This window comes from Mobula birostris, chromosome 17 (assembly GCF_030028105.1).
Source record: "Mobula birostris isolate sMobBir1 chromosome 17, sMobBir1.hap1, whole genome shotgun sequence".
Lineage (NCBI taxonomy): Eukaryota > Metazoa > Chordata > Chondrichthyes > Myliobatiformes > Myliobatidae > Mobula > Mobula birostris.
Window position 1 is genome coordinate 39,937,430 of NC_092386.1, and position 22,868 is coordinate 39,960,297.

At 39.1% G+C, this 22,868-nt stretch overlaps 1 protein-coding gene across 8 annotated transcripts in view; it reads left to right on the forward strand.

Moving 5' to 3' along the window:
- The window catches only part of LOC140211627 (transducin-like enhancer protein 4), a 156,702-nt gene that overhangs the window by 94,397 nt on the left and 39,437 nt on the right, over window positions 1–22,868 (forward strand). For 5 of the 8 annotated variants that reach the window (XM_072281565.1, XM_072281567.1, XM_072281569.1 and 2 more), the window contains 2 exons: window positions 10,720–10,903; window positions 12,805–12,821. In XM_072281565.1, coding sequence (XP_072137666.1) covers window positions 10,720–10,903; window positions 12,805–12,821 — 201 coding nt within the window. The remainder of the gene's footprint in view (window positions 1–10,719; window positions 10,904–12,804; window positions 12,822–22,868) is intronic. The other 3 variants (XM_072281566.1, XM_072281568.1, XM_072281570.1) reach the window with 1 other exon arrangement.

The following is a 22,868-nucleotide window of genomic DNA, read 5'->3' on the forward strand; positions in this document are numbered from 1 at the left end:
ATAGCACTAGCCACCACAGACTCATAGGACATCCTCAGCATCGTCCGGCAGATGTTAAAGGACCTCAGTCTCCTCGGGAAATAGAGATGGCTCTGACCCTTCTTATAGACAGCCTCAGTTACAAATAGCAGATTGTATTGCAGCAGACCTGCTAATTAGACCAGGTCCTTTGATGTGAAAATTAAAGCTGCAGAAGGTTTGTAATTTCAAAAAGCTCAAAATATTTGGAAGTTTTATTTTGTAATGCAAAGAGATGACAAAGCACATTTCCAAATCAATGTTAGCTCTGTTGGTAACTAAATTCCAATTCCTCTTTCTCATGCATCTTTTCAGTGAAGCTACTTTTTTTCCCCTCACTGTCAAAGGATCCAGTCAGCTGTGTTGGGATACCAACTTAAAGCTTGCAGCTTCCCTTCTATAAGAAGCCAGAAGCCTGAAACTAAATTTGTTGCAGCATCACCCACTGCTTTTTACCCTTGGCACACTATAAAAATGCCGAGCTTATTTTCATATTATTCTTATGAAATATCATTTTATTTTGTAGTCAATTGAATTGGATTTCAGAGTCATCTTTGTTGCAGTAATATAGTGATTTAATACTGCCAACCTGAGATAAATTTCCATCACATGTGTAAAATACATCTGGGGCCCACATGATGCAGAAACTCATTGTAGACCTGTAGCATGTAAAGAACAAGAGACTTCATATAATTTTTGATTTTGGTTTGCTGTTCCTGACTGTTGGGAAAACCTCAACCAATATATCTTGGGATGGCCATATCAACAATCTGAAATGCCTGCATATTCATATATTTTGATTTGTTTGAAAAATTTGCACGTGGCACTTGGGCATAAGTTGTGATGGAACAAGAAGCTTGAGTTCTGCTCTTAAAGCAGTTAATTTTTTTTCATCAAAAATCAGTTGAGTATTTATAATTTGATCTTTACCATGACTCCAATGCTGTGCCTCAGATGATTACTGTGAAGTATTCACAATGCAGGATTCCTATTAAAATTGACTACTTTTGCTGTTCTGCAACTGCACAGGATAGTGGTAAAGCCACAACTGAAGTACTGCAGCAGTTCTGGTCTCTTTAGTTGAGGAAGGATATTCTGGATTTGGAGGCAATGCAGAGGAGGTTCAGCAGGTTGATTCCAGAGATGAGGGGATTAGACTATGAGGAGAGATTGAGTCGCATGGGACCGTACTCACTGGAATTCAGAAAAAAGATCTTATAGAAACATAAAGTTATGAAAGGGATAGGTAAGATAGAGGCAGGAAAGTTGTTTCCACTGGTAAGTGAGACTAGAACTAGGGAACATAGCCTCAAGATTCAGGGGAACAGATTTAGGTTGGAGATGAGGAACTGCTTTTCCCCAGAGAGGTGAATTTGTGGAATTCTCTGCCCAATGAAGCAGTGGAGGCTACCTCAGTAAACATATTTAAGACAAGCTTGGATAGATTTTTGCATAGTAGGGGAATTAGGGGTTATGAGGACAAAGGCAGGTAGGTGGAGATGAGTCCATGGCCAGATCAGCCATGATCTTATTGAATGGTGGAGCAGGCTTAATGGGCCAGATAGCCGACTTCTGCTCCTATTTATGTACTTATGTTGTTATGTTCTTTTTCCTCTGACTGTCTGAAAATGAAATTATGTTGCCTTAGCTTTGAATACTTTTCAACTTGTTCATGTACATTATTAAATAACTAATTACAACATTTGCTGTAATGAAATAAATAGTTTCATTTTCAATTACATTAAATTATGTTACAGCACATCAAAGCTAATGTAATACTAATATTTGAGATTGCTTTTTAATTAGATCCAATAAATGTAAAAATATTATCTTAATATTCAGCTGAGGGAATGCTGATGTATTTGATGTGTAGGTTTAATTGTGGATTACATATACCATAATGCACAGACTAAATTGCATCCTTTTTATTGCCCCTTCTACCTGTCAACAGTAGCAAACCATCTACCCAGCAATGGTTAGTACAGCATAAAGCTTCATGCAGCTCCAGCTGAGGTCAAACACTCAAATCCTAGCCTCTTGAGGGCTTTTCTCTGTGTTGCCAGTGTACTGGTAAAACAGACTTTAAACTCTTGTCAGTGGAGCTGCTGGTGCATGCATCATAGTCCCACTCAAATAAACCTGTCACAACATAAACTCGCAGGGTAGCAAAGAGGACAAGGGCAGGCCTCTAGCTTTTTATTCGAGCATCACCAAACGTGCACAGAGTATACAATTACTTCAATATTATTGAGCAAGCCTAAGGAGCTGAATCTCTGCTATATCACATTCCTTTAGTAATTTGTTGAAGTACTGCTAAGGACACTCTAAGGGCTTTAAATAGTCACTGCAGTCAGGCTCCTTTCTGCCTTATTTAATTCACTTTTTTCACATGTTAACCCTTGCTAAGCACTTAATACTGAGGTAGTGCTTTTTTATTGTCAGTTATTTTTAGTCGATGTCTTGTTTGCAGAGTGGCAGAAGACCAATTTAATGAATCTTAATGTAGCTTCTGTTTCATCTAAAACAACTTAAATTTCCTGGTATTTAAGGACTATTCACTGTTCATAGTAGTTAAATTTCTCAGTTAATGGGCTACATTATGCTCTACAAATGCTTGTGCATTTTTAAATTTTGTATCTGTTAATTGTTCATTTTTTCCCCACAACTTTGAACAGGTACCTGAATTACAACCCAACCCATTCCACTAGCAATCTGTGCATGAAATAATCAGATTGGAAAAAAAAACTACAGAATGTTGTTCTGGGAAAGTAAATACCCAGGGCCCTAGTCTATGCTTGCCTAGATTTGAAGTTTAGAGAATTTTTAAAGAGTTGCAAACAGTTCTGAACAAAAACTAACATTTGTCTCTTTTGGTTACAATTATACATTTTAGAAAGAAACTATTTAAAGTGGCAGTAAACAACATGCAGCAGGTTCATATAAATATTAACTATGTATATTCACTTGGATCTTGATAATTGGTCTCTGATTAAAATCATGAAGCACATCCTCAATTTGCTGTGTAAATTAGTATTTAAATGGGGCAGTCACTAGTGTAGTCAAATCAGCTGTACATTGGGAGGCTTAATTACACTTGAGTTGATATTTGGGTTTCCCAGGGCACAGAACCTGACGGAGTTGATAGCTGAGGAAGTGCCTTTCATTGTACGTCTCGTGTGCTTGAGGTGCGGAAATACTCATTCAAACCCACAACAAAGCTTTTGCTGCTTCATGGCCTATCTGTCCAACTGGAGTCCTTGTTTTACCCTAGTTCACCTCTTGATTTTAAACCAATTGCAAATGTTTCACTTGCTGATTTTTGATTGCCCTATTCCCCCCCCCCCCTTTTCCATTGCACCTTGACCATTCATTTTGGTAGTTCTTGCTCATGCATGGAAAAAGTTACCCCTCAGGTCCCCTTTCCACTCTCACCCTAAACCTACTGTATGTCTCCTAGTTTTGGACTCCCCTACCCTGGGGAAAAGATTGTCACTATCCACTAAGGTAGCACAGCAGCTGGCACAATGCAATTACAGCGCTAGCGGCCTGGGTTCAATTCTGCCAGTCTTTAGGGATTATACACTCTCCCCGTGACCATGTGGGTGTCCTCTGGGTGATCATTCCAAAAGTAAGGGTTAGGTTAATTGGTCACATTGGGTGGTGTGGGTCCAGGCTTGTTAGGCTGGGAGGGACTGTTACCATGCTGTATCTCTAACTTAAAATATGCCTGTCAGAATTTTAAACACTACAAGGTTAACCCTCATTCTCCAAGGAATAAGACCCAGCCTGGACAACTTGTCCCTACACCTGATCCCAGCAACATACTCTAAGTCTTCCTTGCAGTCTTTCTAAGTTAACCACATTGTTCCTATAACAGGGTGACCAATTCTAAACACGGTACTCCAAGTGTAACCTCACCATCTTTCCAAAATGGATAACCTCACATCTTTACTGAAATTCATTTGCCACTCCTTTGGCACACTTCCATAACTGATCACAATTCCCTTGTAATCGCCAATAGCCTTCACCATCAACAACATCCAATTTCATGTCATCCACAAGCTTACTGACCAAGCCTTCTGCATTCACATCCAAATCATTTGTACAAATAATGAACAAGGGTCTCAAAACTGACTCCTGCAGCACACCATTTGTCACCAGTCACCATTCATAGAAACCAATTTCAACCACACCCTCCAATTCTAGGCCAATTGTGAATCTATCTAACTAGCATTTCCTGAATTCTATGGGACTAACCTTCTAACCCAGCTTATCATGTGGGGTCTTTTCAAAGACCTTGCCAAATTCCAATGGACAGCTTCCATTGCCCTACCCTCATTTACATTTTTGCTTACCTTTCAAAAGGCTCTGAAACAAGCACAATGCTATGTTGACTCCACCTAATCAGGCTTTGTGTATCCAAATTCTGGTAAATCCTGGTCCCTCCAGCAACTCGGAATTTTGTTACTGATGTCAGGCTGACTGGCTTATAGTTACTTAGTCTTGTCCTTGCTACCCTTAAGCAACAGTGTTGGCAACCTTCCAAACTTCAGGAACTTCACTATTGGGTACTGATGAAGCAAGAACAATATCTCTGCAAGGACCTCCGCAATTTATTCTCTGGTCTCCCACAAAGTCCAAAGATGCTCTCTGTCAGGCTGTGGCAGTTTATTCACCTTAATGTGCTGGAAGGCTGGAAAATATCCTGCAAAACTTGTGTTTCCTTTATCTCTCAAATAACCATGATTTTCTCCTCAGTAGGCACTGGGAAGTAGTATTCATTAAAAATTCCACCCATGACTAATTAACTCACTAATCCATATGCCTACAGAATGTGGTAGGAAACTAGAGCATCTGAAGAAAACCCACAGAGTGAACAGGCAAACTCCTTATGGATAGCAGTATTGAACCCAAAGCATTTGCTTTGTAATACTATTGCACTAAAAGCTACACTACTGTGCTGCTTGTAACTGTCTCAAGCTTTCTGCATCTCAGGATGTAGGTGCCCTAAGGGACCTACTTTCTCCATGGAAACCTTTTACACTTTGTACAGCTATAGAACATCTTGCAATTTTCCTCAACCTTACCTGCCAAGATCCATCTTATGCCCTCTGTGCTCCTGATTTCCCACTTCTGTCTGTATCTTGTTTTACGGCAGTTGGCATCCAGCTTAATGGTGCATTACCACCACCCTCTGCTCCAGAATGTGCACTAGACATACATTCCACACACGACCATCCTAGTATCCTATTCCTGTTTATTCGTCATATTCTATAAAAAACCCCTGTACCCCTTAAAAATGCTAAAAATACCCAGACTTGTGCTCTCTCACCCATGCCCAGCAACCCTTTTAATGTGAATTCCTGCATCCCCAACTCCCTTAATTTATTTTTCATCATCTCTCTGTATCCCATACTTCCTGCAACTCAGAACCACATGTTCTACTGACTCCTCTTCCTGACATTCCTCACACAATCCTGTCTGGTGTTTTCCTATCATTTTCAATGTTTTGTTTAATGCACAATGCCCCAGCCTTAACCTAGTCTACACAATTTCCTCTCTTCTGTTTCCATTACCTAGCCTAGTAACTGCAACACTCTTTTGTATTTGATATAAATGCCTCCCTTTCCCCTCCCTATCCCATCTTTCTTGCCACATTCGGTTGACTTTTTCCCCCAGATTACACACTTAACCTCTGCTTTACTGATACTAATGTGCATTTCCACATTTTCTTTCTTTAACGCCCTCTTTGCCAACTCATCCACCCTCTCATTCCCCTTCACCCCTACATGTGCTGGAACCCATAGAAATTTTACCTGACCTCCCTGATTTGCAATCCTTGTAACTAACTGAAGGACTTCATAAAGTACATCTTGCCAACTGTTTGTGTGAAAAGACTTTAAACTTGCTAGAACAGAGGATGAATCCGAACATATTAATGCTTTGACTTGTCTGGCTTTCTGCACCCATTGCAATGCAACCAACACCGCCAGCATCTCCACTGTAAACACTCCTAACTTATTAGATGTTCTTCTGCTGATTCCAATTTCTTTTGCTGGTATGACCACCCCAAACCCTGTCACTCCTGTTGCAGGTTCCTTCGCACCATCCGTATAAATCTGAGTATAATCACTATACTTTCCCATCACATGACAGTTAACTGCATTTACCAAATCTGTTTTACATCTTTCTTTCCTTTTTACCTCTAACAAATGCCAGTCTATGTCAGGCCATACAAGCTTCCATGGAGCTACAACCGGATAAACTACTGAAGGACTTATCCTCAGATCAAATACTCCACATTCTTTCACGATATCATTCCCTACCCGACTAAAGGTATCCCTCTGAAACCTCCCATTTTCCCAGCACTCCTGCAACACTCCTTTAGTAGGGTGAGAATCATTGTGCCCCTGCAAGTTAGCCCAGTAGTTTGCCATCAGTTGCATCCTTCTTAGTTCCAAAGGCATTATTCTCATTTCTACCTGTAGGGCTGACACTGGTGACGTTTTAAAAGCCCCACTGCACACTCTCAAGGCCTGAGCCTGAATCACATCCAGTTTCCTTATAAGAGACCTAGCTGCTGATCCACATACTATATTTCCATAATCCAATACAGATCTTACTAAAGCCACATACATTCTCTTCAAAGCTGAACAACTTGCTCCCCATTCCCTACCAGTCAAACATCTCATCACATTTATTACTTTTTTACATTTCTCCTCAACTTTCCTGATATGGTCTGCCCATGTTAATCGTGAATCAAATATAACTCCCAGAAATTTAAATGATGCAACCCTTTCTAATTCAACCCCATACATCCTTAACTTCTTCCCTACTTCAACCCTTTTCCTGGTAAAAAAACACAGTTTGAGTTTTGTCTACTGAAAATCTACATCCCCAATCATAACCCCACTCCACCAATTGCTTCTTGTAGTTTCCTAATTATATGGTCCATGTTCCTGCCTCTTTTCCACAAGGCCCCATCATCCGCAAACAGTGACCTACCTATATCCACTGGTACCTTTGTGAAGACATCATTGATCATAATCATGAAAAGTAATGGGCTAATCACACTACCTTGAGGTGTGCCATTTTCCACTATGTACTGTTTTGATAATTCTGATCCAATCCGAACTTGAATTTTTCTACCAAACAAAAAAATCTTTAATCCAATTAAAAACTCTCCCACCAACCCCCATCTTGTGCAGTCTAATTAATAATCCTTCCTTCCACATCATATCATAGGCTTTTTCAAAATGTCAAAGAACACTGCCACTACTGACTCTCTATTTGCCTGGGCCTTCCTTATTTCAGTCTCTAACATAATCACTGAGTCCATGGAATTCCTTCCCTTTCTAAAACCACTCTGATAACTTGCTAGCATTCCCCTTTTCTCAAGCTCATATGATAACCTTTCTGTTATCATCCTTTCCATTATCTTACATATACTTGATGTTAATGCAATTGGTCTGTAGCTAGTGGGTTTTGACAGATCCTTGCCAGGCTTCCTTATTGGAATTACTACTGCTTCTTTCCATGCACTTGGTAATCTTCCCTCCTCCCACACTGTTATAAAAATGCAGCAACTTCAAGAGCGCTCCTTCTCCTAGATTTTTTAGCATCACAGAGCATATCAGATCTTTCCCTGGGGAGGTTGGTCTCGATCTCTTTATTGCTCTCACCATTTCTGCTAATGTAAATGGATCATCAATTATATCACCTATTCCTTCCCTCCTGCTTAACACATCTGGGTGTTGGCTCATTATTCTTTCCCTTCTTCAGACAAATTTTCTGAACTGTGTATCAGTACAAATGACTTGGCCATGACCTCAGCCTTATCCCTACTGGAGACTGCAGTTTTCTCCTCAGATATCATTACTCGATATTCCTATTCCCTTCTATCTCCTCCCATCTTCTTAATCATTCCCCATATCTCTCCCACAGGTGTTGTTCTTCCTATCTTGTCACAAAAACTCCTCCAACTTGCCCTTTTAGCTTGACGTATAGTTCTCCTCACCACTGCCTGTGCTTTCTTATATTGAACCAAATGCTGCATATTATGGGTTCTTTTAACTAGCCTGAATGCTCTATTTCTGTTTTTTTACAGCCTGACAACATTCCTCTGTCCACCATGGTACCAGTTTTCTATTCATCCTATTTTTACTCCTAGGTATAGATCCTTCTGCTGCCATGATAATTGCTGAAGTCACCTGACTGTTTAATTCATCTACATTTCCAGAAATATCAATCTTTGTCAACCCTTCTTCACTCAACTTCTGGAACTTACCCCAATCAGCTTTTTCAAACACCCACTTTGGGGTTCCACCACCTGGTCTTACTTCAACTCTTTCACCCACTGAACACAAAACTGGGTAGTGATCACTGCCTACTGTTGAAGCGGTCCAAACTCCCCAGTTACTAATGCCAGCCAAGGTATTAGACACTAACGTAATATCTAACACTGACTCAGTTCCTGTTGTTATATCTATCCTTGTGCCGCTACCATCATTCATACACACCAAATCCCTTTCTTCCATCAAATCTTCAATTACCTTTCCATTTGGATCTGTAATCTGATCCCCCCATATTGTGCTATGAGCATTGAAATCTGCACACCACACTACTTTATGTCTGTTTTGTCCTTGTATCTTTAATAGGCTGTCCAAATCCAACCTTTTACATGGATTGTAGTTGTTAATTATAACCACTCCCTCCCCTCTCTCCCACACTTCCACCACTATGTATTCCTGATCATCTCCTTTTTCCAGTACCCTATATGGTATACCCTGCTTGATTAACATAGCACAACCCCCTCCTCCCCCTAGATTTCTATCTTTCCTTATTATTACATACCCATATACCACAAAGTCTAAAGTTGGTTTCAACCAAGTTTCCTGAATACACACTACATCCGGTTTTACAACCATTTCTTTAATAAAGTGCTTGAATTCCTGGCTATTGGCCAGTAAGCTCCTTGCATTCCATTGTAAAAGAATCACCATAATTAGTATTAACCAACACATGACACTTCCTGGCTTGACTGATTACTGAGGTTCTCCCTCACTTCCTCCCATGTCAGTCCTACTAACCCTAAATGGTTTACTGCTGCTTTTACCACCAGCTGAATTTTGTCACTTTTTGACTTTACCTCAGCAGTACTATTAATCACTCCTGCAATGAATGTTACTAGAGCCTTTTTGTCTACATAAATCCTGTCATTTGTTCTTTGTTGCATCTCTCGTATCCCTATTGCTCCCTGTTCATTAGGAACATTATTCTGTTCTCTTGACATTCTTACAGCTTCTGCATAAGTGATCTTTCTTTTCACTCTTATTTCTTGAATTTTAGTCTCCCGTTTCACAACCGCACACCCACTATATGCAACATTATGAGCTCCTCCACAATTGCAGCATTTTGGTTGAAGTCCTGTTCCGCACTTTCCATATTCATGATCACCCCCACATCTAGCACATCTCCTCTGCCTTTTACAGTTTTTAGCCACGTGTCCAAACCTTTGACAATTATAGCACCTCAGTGGCTTTGGCACATACACCCTTACTGGGTAACTCATGAAACCCAGGAACACCTTCCTTGGCACTCTTTCTTCTTCAAATTCAATCAATACAGATTCACTTTCCTTTTTCACTCCCTCCTTTGTTGTTTTCAGTCTTTGAACATTCATTACTTTCCCTCCTTTGATATTCCTCTTTATCTCCTCCATATTTATACTCATTGGTATCCCCATGATCACTCCTTTACAACCACTGTTTTGTGCTCCCACCCTCCTAGTGTATTCCACCTTGCATTTTCCTATCTCTTTTAGCTTGAGTGCTTTCTCAAGTTGTTCCTCATTCACACATCTTACCAATAAGTTGCCATCATTAACAACTTTTGCAAATACTATTTCCCCTACCTTATTTGTCAGAGTTGTTGTTAGCACAAACAGGTTAATTTTCTTCATATGTCCCTGAGCATTCTCATTAAACCTAATTATGACAACACCTCCTCTCTGAGCTTGTTCATCTTCCTCACTTTGAGCTTTCTCTACGATCATTTCTTATTCTTTTATTCCCTTTGTCTTGGTTTTTATTCATCCAACCCCTCACTACCTCCTCATTCCCTTTATTTCTCCCTTCACAATAATCCACCTCTCCCCAGCTGCCTACCTCTGGTCCCAAGTCTCTATCCCTCTCCTTCTCCACTTTCTTTCCCTCAACCCCACCTCTTATCTTGTCCACCATTACCAGACCCACACAACCCCCTCCTAGCAATTTCCATTCCTTCCCCACTCTCTTTCCCTCAACAGGTTCCAAAACACACTCACACATCAAGCAAAACACAGCCAGCTTCCAGTCCAACCACTCCTAGCCCAGCATCACCCAATTTCCCACTTAAGACTATTCTTACCCTTTTATAGTCATCAAAGACACAGCAAAATATCCCCAGGTGTCCTCAATTAGAGCACTATGCTGCTGGTAGTTCCACCTGATAGCCCAGTTAATGAATTGCTGACTGCTGGGGTAGAAAATACTTCTACTCTAAATTTGATAGGATGATACAAAACCCCCTACCCTCCACAAACTATTAGCTGTAAAAGAGTGGATAATATTTTTTTTTGAAAAATGTATTTCCCAGTAAATGTTCTATGCACATTTTATAATTTTTTTTTCACACATTTCATGCAACTTTATTTTTTCACAGCAGCAGCAACAACTGCAAGCTCAACATTTATCGCACGGTCATGCACTTCCAGTTCCTCTTACTCCGCACCCATCTGGATTGCAGCCTCCAGGAATCCCTTCTGTTGGAAGCAGTGCTGGACTACTGGCGTTATCAAATGCTATGAAGGATGAGAAAAAACACCATGAAACAGACCATCAAAGAGGTAACACAATGTTTGAAACTGGAGTTGAAGTAGACTGTAATTCAAAATGGGAATCTTGAATTTTTGGTTAATTTGGTTAATTTTTGGTTAAAAAATGGTTAATTTCTTTAGTAACATAGTAATGGGAATAGGCTATTTAGCTTTCTGGCCTTTTAACTCTTCAGCTAAATTATTGCTAACTTGTTTCTTGGCTCCATCAAAGTATCTTGGTTTTGTATCTGATAATACTCTTAATATCTGTCTTGAAATTTTTAATTTTAACAGTGATTCTTTACCTTCTTGCTTTCCCATTTCTCCTGTAAATTTGTGATATTAAAAGCAGTTCTCTGAAGTAAGGTTAAAACATTTTCATTAAATTTAAGGCCATTTGATGAGGTATGAAACTGAGACAAAATGTTGTAGTTTGTTGTGTGTCAGAGGTTGAATGTTGCATTGTCTACAGCACAGTTTAAAGATCGGTACTCCAAAGTTATCCCAACTAGAGAGCTATTGCACTGTTCAGGGTAGTTTTTTATAGCTTGGCTTTGGCTTGCTAAGTCTGAATTTTTTTAATACCAAGCAAGCAGGATTGATGTATATTCACCCACTTGGAATTAGCCAAGAATAAAATACCTTAAATTGTTTGTATTAAATAATCTGGAACCCCTACTGGATAAATTGAGAGGCAGTGCTGTAACTGAAATATTTTTCCTCATACACATTCATAGGCAAAGGAGAATAGTGAACTGAATGATTCCTTTATAATGCTATCTGTTGTTTAATGTGTACATGTTTTTGATGTAGGAAATAATAGTTGGGTGTCTTTTAGGCTGTAACTTTGTATCTCATTCAACAATTGACTGAATTTGCCAAATTACAGCATCTTCTTGCTTTAGATTTGGTGAATAATTATAAATAAATCTGCAATGTAAACAGTCTCTTATTACTGTAAAGGCATCAGCTTCCTCATTGATGGTGAGTGTTGCCAGTGGTGAAGCTAATTGGGTCCCTAAAGTGACACTTAAATCTCAGTTTGCCATTAGTGCCTTATGAACTTCCCTCCATCTCTTTCCCCTGCCTCTTTGTATAGTCATTTTATGCTCCTTGAAATTTATATTTATATTTATTTTAAGGGACCACTCCAATATAAATAGGATGATTTTGCAATAACGAAATGTGCTAAATTGTAGAACTGCTTGAATAGTTATCCACCTGCTTTCTTCACTAATCCATGGGTGGGATAAACTTATCCATGGTACATTATCATTGATTAGTCAATCTCTCTGTGTGGAGTCTGATAATGTATTCAGCTACCTTCTTTAAGAGGATTAGTAATAGCTTCTACTTCTTTTTCCAATGGATTAATTTCCTGCTTCATTCTTGCAAGCGGGAGCCAGATAGATCATGAAACAACGTGGTTAATTTGTTCTTCAGTCTTGAAGACCACAAATTTAATGAAATCATCAAGAACAAACTTTCACCTTTGTTTTAGTTTTGAGAGTTCTTGTTAAGCAAAGTATATTGCTGAACAATATACAATTGGCAAAAAAACAAGTACCATTGTATACAAAGTAGTTCTGTCTACCCTGTCATAATAACAGTTATATTACTATATCATTTATACTTTGTTCGGTGCCAATGAAAAGTAATACGTATCTTGGGGTCAGGTTTGGGAGGCAGGGGGGTAAAGACTGCAGATGTCACCTGATATGAATTTCAAACTTGAATCCCAAGCTGTAAATGTGCAAATGAAAGGATGTGAACATGTACTTACTAGGAAACAACACATCTGGTGATTAGATAAGCTGACAATCATGATAACAGGTGCTTGTTTTTTCCCTCCCACCCCATTCCCCATTTCCCACTTTTCCTGCTGTATTCTTGATAACCTCGTTCAATGATGTGGCTTCCTATGAGAACAGACAGAGACTCAGTAAAGGTAGGTTTCAACAATTTTTTTACAAGGGGATAAAAATTTGATCTTTGGACAACTACTTGTTTTTGCCCTTTTGACTTTTATTTATAGTCCCATATATTTTCTGATATTGCTGTGGTACAAGAATACTTTGGTTGTCATATTGCCAACGATAACTTCAGACCTGCGTCTAAACATGCTTTCATTTTAGAGCTGAGGCTCCAATGGGAAATCAATGGGAAACCCATTATCTTGGAACACCAGCCTTTTCATTTTTAGTTTACCAGCATACCGCGAGTCCATGTTGGTGGGTTAATGAGAAATAAGTACATTTTCTTGCAGTTTTTTGATTGACCTTGGAAATTGGGAAAACCTGACAGTCTGGAAATGTATTCTTGTGTTTTGTTATTTTTTTTTCGGTGGCGGGGACAATACACGGCAGCAGCTTCTAACATAATACTGCCTACCTCATTGTGTGGATTAATCACCAAAATCATTTTATAGAGACATTGCATTGTAAACACATTTTACTTTTTGAAAAAAAGTCATAGGGTAATACAGTACTGAAATAGGCCCTTCATCGCACTGGGTCTGCACTGACAGACGTCCTATTTACGCTAATTCTACAATAGCCCCTTTTTTTTTAAGGTCTCACCACACGCTTGGTGAATCTCCTTGTCCTTTATCATTCACCTTCACACGAGAGCTAGTTTAGAATGGCCAACATGCATGTTGTTGGGATGTGGGAGGAAATTGGAGTACCTGGCGGAAATCTATTTGATCACAGGGGTACAAAATCTCCACCCACACCCAGACAGCATTCAAGGTCAGGATTGAACCTGAGTATCTGGTGCTGTGAGGCCGTGGCTCCTTTGGCTGCAACATTGCATGACCCTCCTATGGGTATTTGGCTAAAAGTAATTAAAGATGAGATTTGTCACCTGAATGTGCAATATTTGCTAAAGAAATAAGAGCTTACATTTACAGAACACCTTTTACACCATGTTCAGAAAGTCACAGAGCTTAGAACAACCTCTGTGATTTTGATTTGAAATTAATTATTATAATATAAGCAAATGTAAAAGTCAGTTCTTATAAAGGAATATTTCAAAAACAGTAGCTGAGGTAAATGACTAGTTAATCTACTTTTTGGAGCTATTCAGTGAAGGGAAGATATTTGGAATGCATTGAACAATTTCATGCCCAGCTCTCATACATGGTCTTGTTTTAAATTCACCTTGGCTGGTGGACAGGTCTCTGTTTAATATTGCAGCCAAAATAGATAATCTGTGTTCTACCTGTAGTGTTTGAAGCAACTTCTGGCTCAGAGCAGAAATATATTTCCCCTTGTTTGTAATTACAACTAGCATTGGTCATAATATCTCAGTGATGAGGTCTTTGGTAGACAGTGAGCAGTTCCCTGTGAGTCTATTAAATTTGATGTGATATCTTGCTGCTCCATATAGAGGTAGGCAATGGCAGCTGAGTAAACTGTTGTTAACATGTACAAGTTTTTAACTTCAATACTTCTGCCATTCGGTGTCCTACTTCTGCTTGGCTTACACCTGAGTGCTTGCTTCATGTGAGTGCACTGTCTGTTTTGTACCATCCAATGCAAAGAATGGAAAATATTTGGTGGGTCAAGCCATCCTACATGTCCTATCTCATCAAGAGAGTGATTTATATACGCAAGAAACATTTTTGCCTTGTGGTAGAATATTTCTTTGTGGTTAAAAAGAAAGCAGACAGTTTGATGGAATTGGAACTTGTCTTAACATCTGATGTTTACTACTTATTTGCCCAGGCCCAGATGGTTTGAATTTGATTTTGTAAGAACCAAGATCTCCAGTGTGTGTATATACGATTAAAATGCAGGTTTTGAAAATGACAACTGAGCCGAAGTACTGAAATAAATGATAGTAAAAAATGTAATGTTCTTTTGGAAATTTAAGCTTTTCTGGTAAGTCTATTTGATACATACATTTTCTTTACAGAGCATTTAGATCACATTTTAATGCAAAATATTCTTCAGTGCTTGTGTTTGTTTTAATTCTTTGTAATAAATCAAAATTGCTTCATGCTTGCTTCACAAGTAAATGACTTTTTAATTAATCTCATTAGTGATTTTAATGGAAGTGGAAGACTGCTGGACAGAAAATGTAGCATCTAGTCTGAAACTAATATACCTTTAAACTAATATACCTTTAATTAGCAATTTGTGTAAATGTAGCTTTTGACCATGCTCTGTCTTATAAATTGAGTTTTAAACAATTGGTTGCTGCTTAAATTTTTACAGTTGCATTTTTCTCCTTGCTGCAACTTCTACCCTGAACTCTCAATTTTTCCCCACTCACCAGGGTTCCATGAACACATTAGTCTTTCCTGTCGAGAAATAGAAGCCCTGCTTGACTGGCAGGTACCCCAACCATCACACTAATGATGAGCTTGTCAGTGGGTCATTAAGATGTTCTAACCGTCATGACCCAGTACTGATAGACATCTCCTTTATATGCACTTTCCAAAGGGCTACTGGAAATTGATCTGATATTTTATGACTCCTCACATTCAAGACATTAATAATATAATGCCCTGACTATAGCCTTTTTTTTTAAATTTTCACTAACTTAAAAGCTTGAATGCACTAGGTCTAGATGAAGTAATTACACAAAGGCCTAGAAGTTCCTCTGTACACTGCTTGTTAAAGAATACTGCACTACCTTCATGCAAGGCTGTGGAAATGATACTGCACACCAAACCTATTACAGTATTGTTACAATGAAGTTTCTAGACCTTGTATCTTGAATAGATGAAGAAGGATTTTGTTGGGCCAAATACTATGCATGAAGTGTAGGTAATTTTATGTGACCCCTCCTTCCCCCACCCCGCCTACTGATTGAAGTGATAGAATAAGTTTGAGTGATAACCAACAGCCATTGTGATGATGGACTTTCAGAAGTAAGCATCTAGGCCAAACAACCTACTCATCAGGGCCTTCCCACCTACAGATGGGAGATGGGCAATATCACAATTATTCCTGAAAGTTGTGAGCATTGTTTCGTTGCCAGATCCCTCACGGTGACTCGCTATGGAAGAACCTTTTAATTAACCTGGAGCAGGTATTCACCAGATGTGACTGTGGCATATACAGATGGGCACTTGCAGTCATTCAAGCATTGATGTTGCAGGTTTTGTTCAGTGGCTTTATTTAATTGTGTTTTTTTTTTGCGTGGAGGACTGCTATAGATTCCAAAACATACTGTCTTTAAGGAAATAAGTCATTCAGTTATAAAATTTGAGCATTTTTGAACAAAAGGGTGACAGTGAGTAGGGAACAAACTGGTATCATCTTTGCTGTGAGAGAGGACAAAATTGCATTGTGGCTAAAGAGAAGATATTTTTATTACCAGAAGTTTAACAACTTGTCAGAATAATTTATTTTAGGATGAAAAGCTTGTTAATCATACAAAAGTACGGCACAGAAACAGGCCCTTTGTCCCATCTAGTCCATGTCGAACTGTTTAAACTGCCTACTCCCATCGACATTCACTGGAACCATAGCCATCCATATCCCTACTGTTCCTGTATCTGTTCAGGTTCCCCTTAAACCTTACACCTTTCACCCTTAACCCATGATGTCTAGTTGTAGTCCTACCCAATCTCAGTGGAGAATGCCTGCTTACTTTTATACCCATCTATACCCATCATAATTTTATATACCTCTATCAAATCTCCCCTCAATCTTCTACGTTCCAAGGAATAAAAGATCTTGTCAGCATTTCAAAATGCAATAGCTTGCTAGTTTCTCTAATATTTTCAGCAATACACCAAATAGCTGTTAGTCTCTTATTTTATTGATTGAACATGTCTTAAGTGATTCTGCGAAGGAGAGGCTTTTTATGATTTTTGTACCATATGACTAATACTGATGTCTAACAACCAGAATGTGACAATTCCCAACAGCTGTACACTGTGTCCTTGTATAATATAATTTATTCATGCAAGATAATGCTCTTTAACAGGTAATGAGCATGACATAAATTGCCTTTTGCATTTTTCCCTTTTTTCTTCTCTGCTAATGTGCAAGCAGGCATTACTAGTGTTCTAAATAATAAGCAATTTTTGGCTGGCTGTCAAAGAAAATTCCAGTGCAAATCTAAATTAATGATGCCTGAAATTTTTATAGCTCTTTTGAAAGTCACTAATGTGTAAAGGATATGTTGGTAACAATTAGTGTAGGATATATTATGAACAAGTATATTTTGTATAGTACTGATCAGTTTTTGTTTTAAATAAAATTAATCAACTTTTTTTGTAACACAAACTGGGATGACTTTTTAAAATTTAGAAGTTTTTATTTGTGGCTTTTGGGTAGGACTGCAATGGGTGATTCTCTACGTTTCATGTAATTACATTAGTTTCTTGCACAAACTGAATGATGAGGGACCATGGTTATTCGATTTTTTTTTTGCAGTGGTTTAACTATTGTAATGCATTTACACAACACTTTGCTCTAAGAATATTTATCACTATTTGTACTCTGGAATTGAAAATATTGAACAATTATTTCTGAAAACTCTGCCTTTACCTTTTACAGAGCAACCCAGTCCTGAAGACGTGCTTCATAAATGTAACATTTAGTGGTCCCTCATCATTGAGGAAGACCTGTTCCTACCATAGGTTAGAGAAATTCTGAATTCACAATTGATGAGGCCAATGTGGAGCTGCAGGCTCTGCCATGGGGAAGGGAGAGGATTGGGGGTAGGAATAAATTGATGGTTTGCTTGGGTCGGTAGTTTGAGAGTTGAACCACTCCTGCTGGTTAATCTGGGATTCTGTGTGCTGCTGTGGAATGCTTTCCCAATTTTGTTTCTCTTAATTTATGCAAAGCATCAATCACTGCTCAAGACATTGCAAAAATTTCTGTTTGATTCCAATCCTTACTTTTCCTGTTCTGAATAGTATTTTCATCATGAAAAGGATATAGTTGGATGGTTGTAACAATAAACATAAGAGATTCTGCAGATGGTAGAAATCTTGAGCAGCACACACAAAATGCTGGAGGAACTCAGCAAGTCAGGTACCATCCAACAGTTGACGTTTCGGGCCAAGACCCTTTACCAGGACAGGAAAAGAAAGGGGCAAAGCTAGAATAAGAAGGTGGGGGAAGGAGATGGAAAACAAGCTGGCAGATGATAGTTGAGACTAAGTTCAGTCTTAGTAGCCTCCAGCCACATGCCATGAAGGATATTCAAGTGGGTACCCATTTCAGTTTGATTTTCCATTCCTGTTCTGATATGTCTTTCCACAGCTGTCTCCGCTGCAATGATGAGACCAAACTTAGGTTGGTGGCACAACACCGCGTATTGTGTCTGGGAAGTTGCTAATCTGATGGCATGAACGTCTTTAACTTCCAGTAAATATTCCCCTTCCTCTGTCCTTCTTTATTTTTCCATTCCTCATTCAGATCACCTTCTCACCCCTTTTCTTTTCCTCACCTGCCCATAATCTCCTCTGGTTCCCCTCATCCATCCTTCCATGGTCCATTGTCCATTCCTATTAGATACCTCCTTCAGTCCTTTACATCATCCACCTACAGACCTTCCCCCTCACCTAGCCTCACCTATCACCTGCTAGCTAGTACTCTTCTCCCTCCTTGCCTTACCATCTTATTCTGGATTCTGCCTCTTCCTTTCTGATCCTGATAATGGGTCTCTGCCTGAAACGTCAACTGTGTATTCTCCTCCAAGAAACTACCTGACTGGCTGAGCTCATTCAGCACTTTGTGTGTGTTTGTGTGGTTACAATAGCCTGGTTTTTGCTGTAATGATGGCAATAATAAACTCAGTTCTGTAACTGTCTTCATTGGTGCTATTCTCATGACATATTGAATGATGTACTATTAGGAATGACACATAGAGGGGTTACTACTTACCGTAAACTCGAAGTGGATTCTGACCATGGCTGAGATAATCAGAGCACGGAGATTATACGAGGCTGTTAGGTGCCACTTTGGTGCTGATATTTGCAAAGATGTGTTAAAAGCTTTAAATTTATTGTTCACCTGATTTTTGGTATTCACAACATAGTAAACTGTCTTCATCTGTATTTTAGTGGCTCCATTTTTCTGAGATTAGAAGTTGCCTCTTCCAGAGCACAGGCCTTTTAAGAGTTTAATCTGATTGAAATGTTGTTAAAGTTGACTATTTGGCATATGACAATGTTGAACATGGATATGGTTCATCCATTTTGCATATACTTCAGCCTTTGATTTATGGCTTTTTAGTTACTTGTAACTTATTCACATGAATACTCTTAGTGAAGTAATCAAATTGGCATTAGTAGAAAAAACACTGTTTTATTGATGACTGGTCAATTATTACTGATACTTCAAAGTTTTTTGTAATGCTGATATGATTTTTGGTATTAGTCTTTACTTAAACTGTTATGCCATTCAAGTTTTACCAGTACATGTTCTGCTAAGCCAGTGTGTGTGCTTTAATTGTTTGAAACCACTGAAAGTCTTGTAACTGAGTTGTTAGTAGAATAAGTGAAAATGTTAGTGGCTTAAATCCACCACAGACTAAAGAGATGTATTTGTCTAATTTAATAATGTCACTTGACACATAGCAATAACAATTAAGCGGCGTTCTGTATGTTAAATATTGGAATGAATGAAACTGATCAATAATCCTATAGATAGTATATTTTCCCTCTTCAGTCCAAGGGTGGAAATGTTGTACTTCAGTGTGCATTAAAGGGCAGAATGAAAATCCACATTACCATGGCAACAAAACTGCTTTCTAGATTGCTTCCTAAGATATATCTGCACGACAAGCAGATGTCTGAATCAAGTAGCGCTCTCTGAATATAAACAAATAACTTTTTAGCAGGTGTTGGAAATCATATGGAAATCCTATTAAGAGGCCTTGGCTTCTTTTCTATCAGGATGCTGTTGCCGACAAAGGGGTTGGTTGGCTGAATGAAATGGACAGAATTAATTCTCATTAGGTTTTAGCTTTCCCAGGAAATTATTGTCTCAGCATGTTCTCTTTCTCCTGTGAATATGAATGGAGTCTGTTCTGCTATTGATCTATTCTGCCTGCCCTCTGTAAATCAACACTTGAACTACTGTAGTCCTCTGAGATTTGTGATGTTTCCCCTGGCTGGTCTGGGCTTGCCAGATTCTACATGGATTAGAGGAGAAAGCCGAGGTTGTAAGTGCAGGAAAGGTGAAGCTGTTATATCTGCCCAGATGATTAAAGGTTTATTGATATTGTTGAGAATGTGTGTGTTTGGGTTCTGTCTTGCAGCCAGCTTTCCTAGTACAATATTCCACTTGGCACTAAACACTTGTAGAGCTGGGATAATTTATAAGCACAAGAGCTCCTGTAGATGCTGGAAATCCAGAGCAACACACGCCAAATGCTAGCAGATCTCAGGAGGTCAGGCAGCATTTATGGAAATGAATAAACAATCAATGCTTTCAGCCGAGACCCTTCATCATGACTGAAAAGGAAAGGGGAAGAAGTCAGAATGAGAAGGTGGGTGGAGGGCAGGGAAAAGAACAAGGTGATAGATCAGGCCAGGTGGGGGAGGGGGGATGAAGTTGGAAGCTGGGAGGTGGTAAGTGGAAGATGCAAAGGGCTGGAGGAAGAAGGAATCTGATAGGAGAGGAGAGTGGATGATCATAGGAGAAATGGAAGGAGGAGGGGCATGGGGGGGGGGTGATTGGTGAGTAGAAGAGGTAAGAGGCCAGAGTGGGGAAGTGAAGGGTGGAGCAAGAAAAATACCAGAAGTTGGAGAAGTCGATGTCCATGCCCATAAATTGGAGGCTACCTAGATGGAATAGGAGGTGTTGTCCTCCAACCTGGAAGTGGCCTCATCATGGCAGAAAAGGAGGCCATGGTCCGACATGTCAGAACAGGAATGGAGATAGGAATTGAAATGGTTGGCCACTTTTTGCGCATGGAGCTAAGTTCCCCCAATCTACGTCTGGTCTTGCCAGTGCTGAGGAGCCACACTGGGTGCAAAAGGTACAGTTGACGACTGCAGCAGATTTGCATGTGAAGTGTTGCCTTAGCTGGAAGGACTGTTTGGGGCTCTGAATGGAGGTGTAGCACTTTTGCCACTTGCAGAGATAAATTCCAGGAGGGAGATTAGTGGGGAGGGATGAATGGACAGGGGAATCACCGAGGGAGTGAGAGGTGGGAGGAGATGAAGATGTGTTTGGTGGTAGGGTCCGTGGAAGATGGTAGAAGTTGCGGAGATTGATGTGGAGGCTTGTGGGGTGGTAGATGAGAATAAGAGGAGCTCTATTTCTGTTAAGGTGGTGGGAAGATGGGATGAGCGCTGATGTGTCGGAAATAGAGGGCAGCAGTAGTGGTGGACGAAAGGAAAGCCCCACTCTATGAAGAAGCAGGACATCTCTGATGTCCTGTGAAGGAAAGCCTCATCCTAGGAACAGATGCAGTGTAAGAAGAGGAACTGAGAAAATGGAATAGTATTATTACAGGAGACAGGATGGGAAGAGGTAGAGTCGAGATAGACATGGGAATCGAGGGGTTTATAAAAGATACTGGTAATTTATTTTGCTTCTGGATTAATCAATGCATGTACACATTATAAAAAGCAATTTGTATTTGACACTCAAACTGCAATTAGTATATTATAGTCTGTATTTGAAAAAAGATCCTCCTTCCTGTAACAGAATTGCAATAGAGAGCTAAAACGTATTTTTTTAATTTGGAAGTTAATTACTAATCAGCAGTTTTTTGTAAGTGAATGTATTTCAGATATACTATTATGATATTGATGGGCAAGCAAGTTCAACAAAAGCTGCACTATCACATCTCCCAACCATGTGCTGCATTTTATAAAAACAATAAAATTCACATTGGTGGTCTCTTGTTGCCTAGTAACAGGCTACAGGGCATGCTCCATGTGAAATGCATGAACATCTGTGTTTTAATCTTTTCAGTTTATTCTTCTCTGGGCACTGATTGGACTAATCAAAATTGCGCCTGTGACATTGCATGAGGAGGGATAAACTGCAGGATTCCCTTGGGTCCTGCCCTAAGTGGTTGGCAGAATGGAAAAGTGAAGTGAGATTTAGCTGGGCAGCATCTTCTACATTTGAGGGAGTTAGCCTAACTCTGTTCTCAGTGGGACCTTAGTAGATTAATTTGTATCATGCAGGGAAATGAATAGAAATATACTAGTGAATCTAGGCATTAATCTTGGTCTAAAATCATGAGGAGAGCTAAAACACTTCAATTAATATGTTTTCCTTTATCCTCCTCTTGCAATATTGAATACATTTATTCAAGACAAAAGACGATTCCCCCCCCCCCCCCGTGTAATTTGGTTTTAAGGAAAAGCAACGCAATTGTTATTAAAGCTAATTTTTGTTAATGTGAAACTTCAAAAAAAAAAGAAAATAGTGTTTGTATGCAATGTGTGTTTGGCAGTGTGATCTTTTCATGTGGATTATGAAGTAATAAGCCAATTTGTAATCAAATATAGCTATTATCAAAATGCAAGTTATGACTCTCAGATTTAGTGATAGCCTTTGATTCTAAAAAAAATGATCTTAGTAGAATATCATCAGTTTTTAACAGCTGATCATTTTAATAGCTGAAAATTTCCCTCCCTTGTTGCCTGTGGTCGTCTGTTGTTGATTGGCTGTTTGGCCTACTTAATTGTTTCACAGCTTCTGGGTGCCAGACATCGCTCTAGAAATGATGAACAACAGCATTCATTGAAATCCATAGCACAAAGATCACAACTGCTGTGGCCAGTGTTCTTCAAAGACACACCAAGGAAAACACCATCACTTAAGCAAGAGTTCTGATCTTGCAATGATTTTTTCCCTGAAATTTTGTTTTTCGCCTCATGAGATACTTTACTTTGCACATTTAGTAGTAGTTTTATATAATACACTGTAGTATGAATGTATACAGTTTTCCTATGGAATTCTATTTGGTCAGTTTTAATATAGCTTCATTAAGAATCTTTTATGCAAAAATAGACGTTGAATTAATTTCAATTGATAAATGCATTATTCATTTTTCA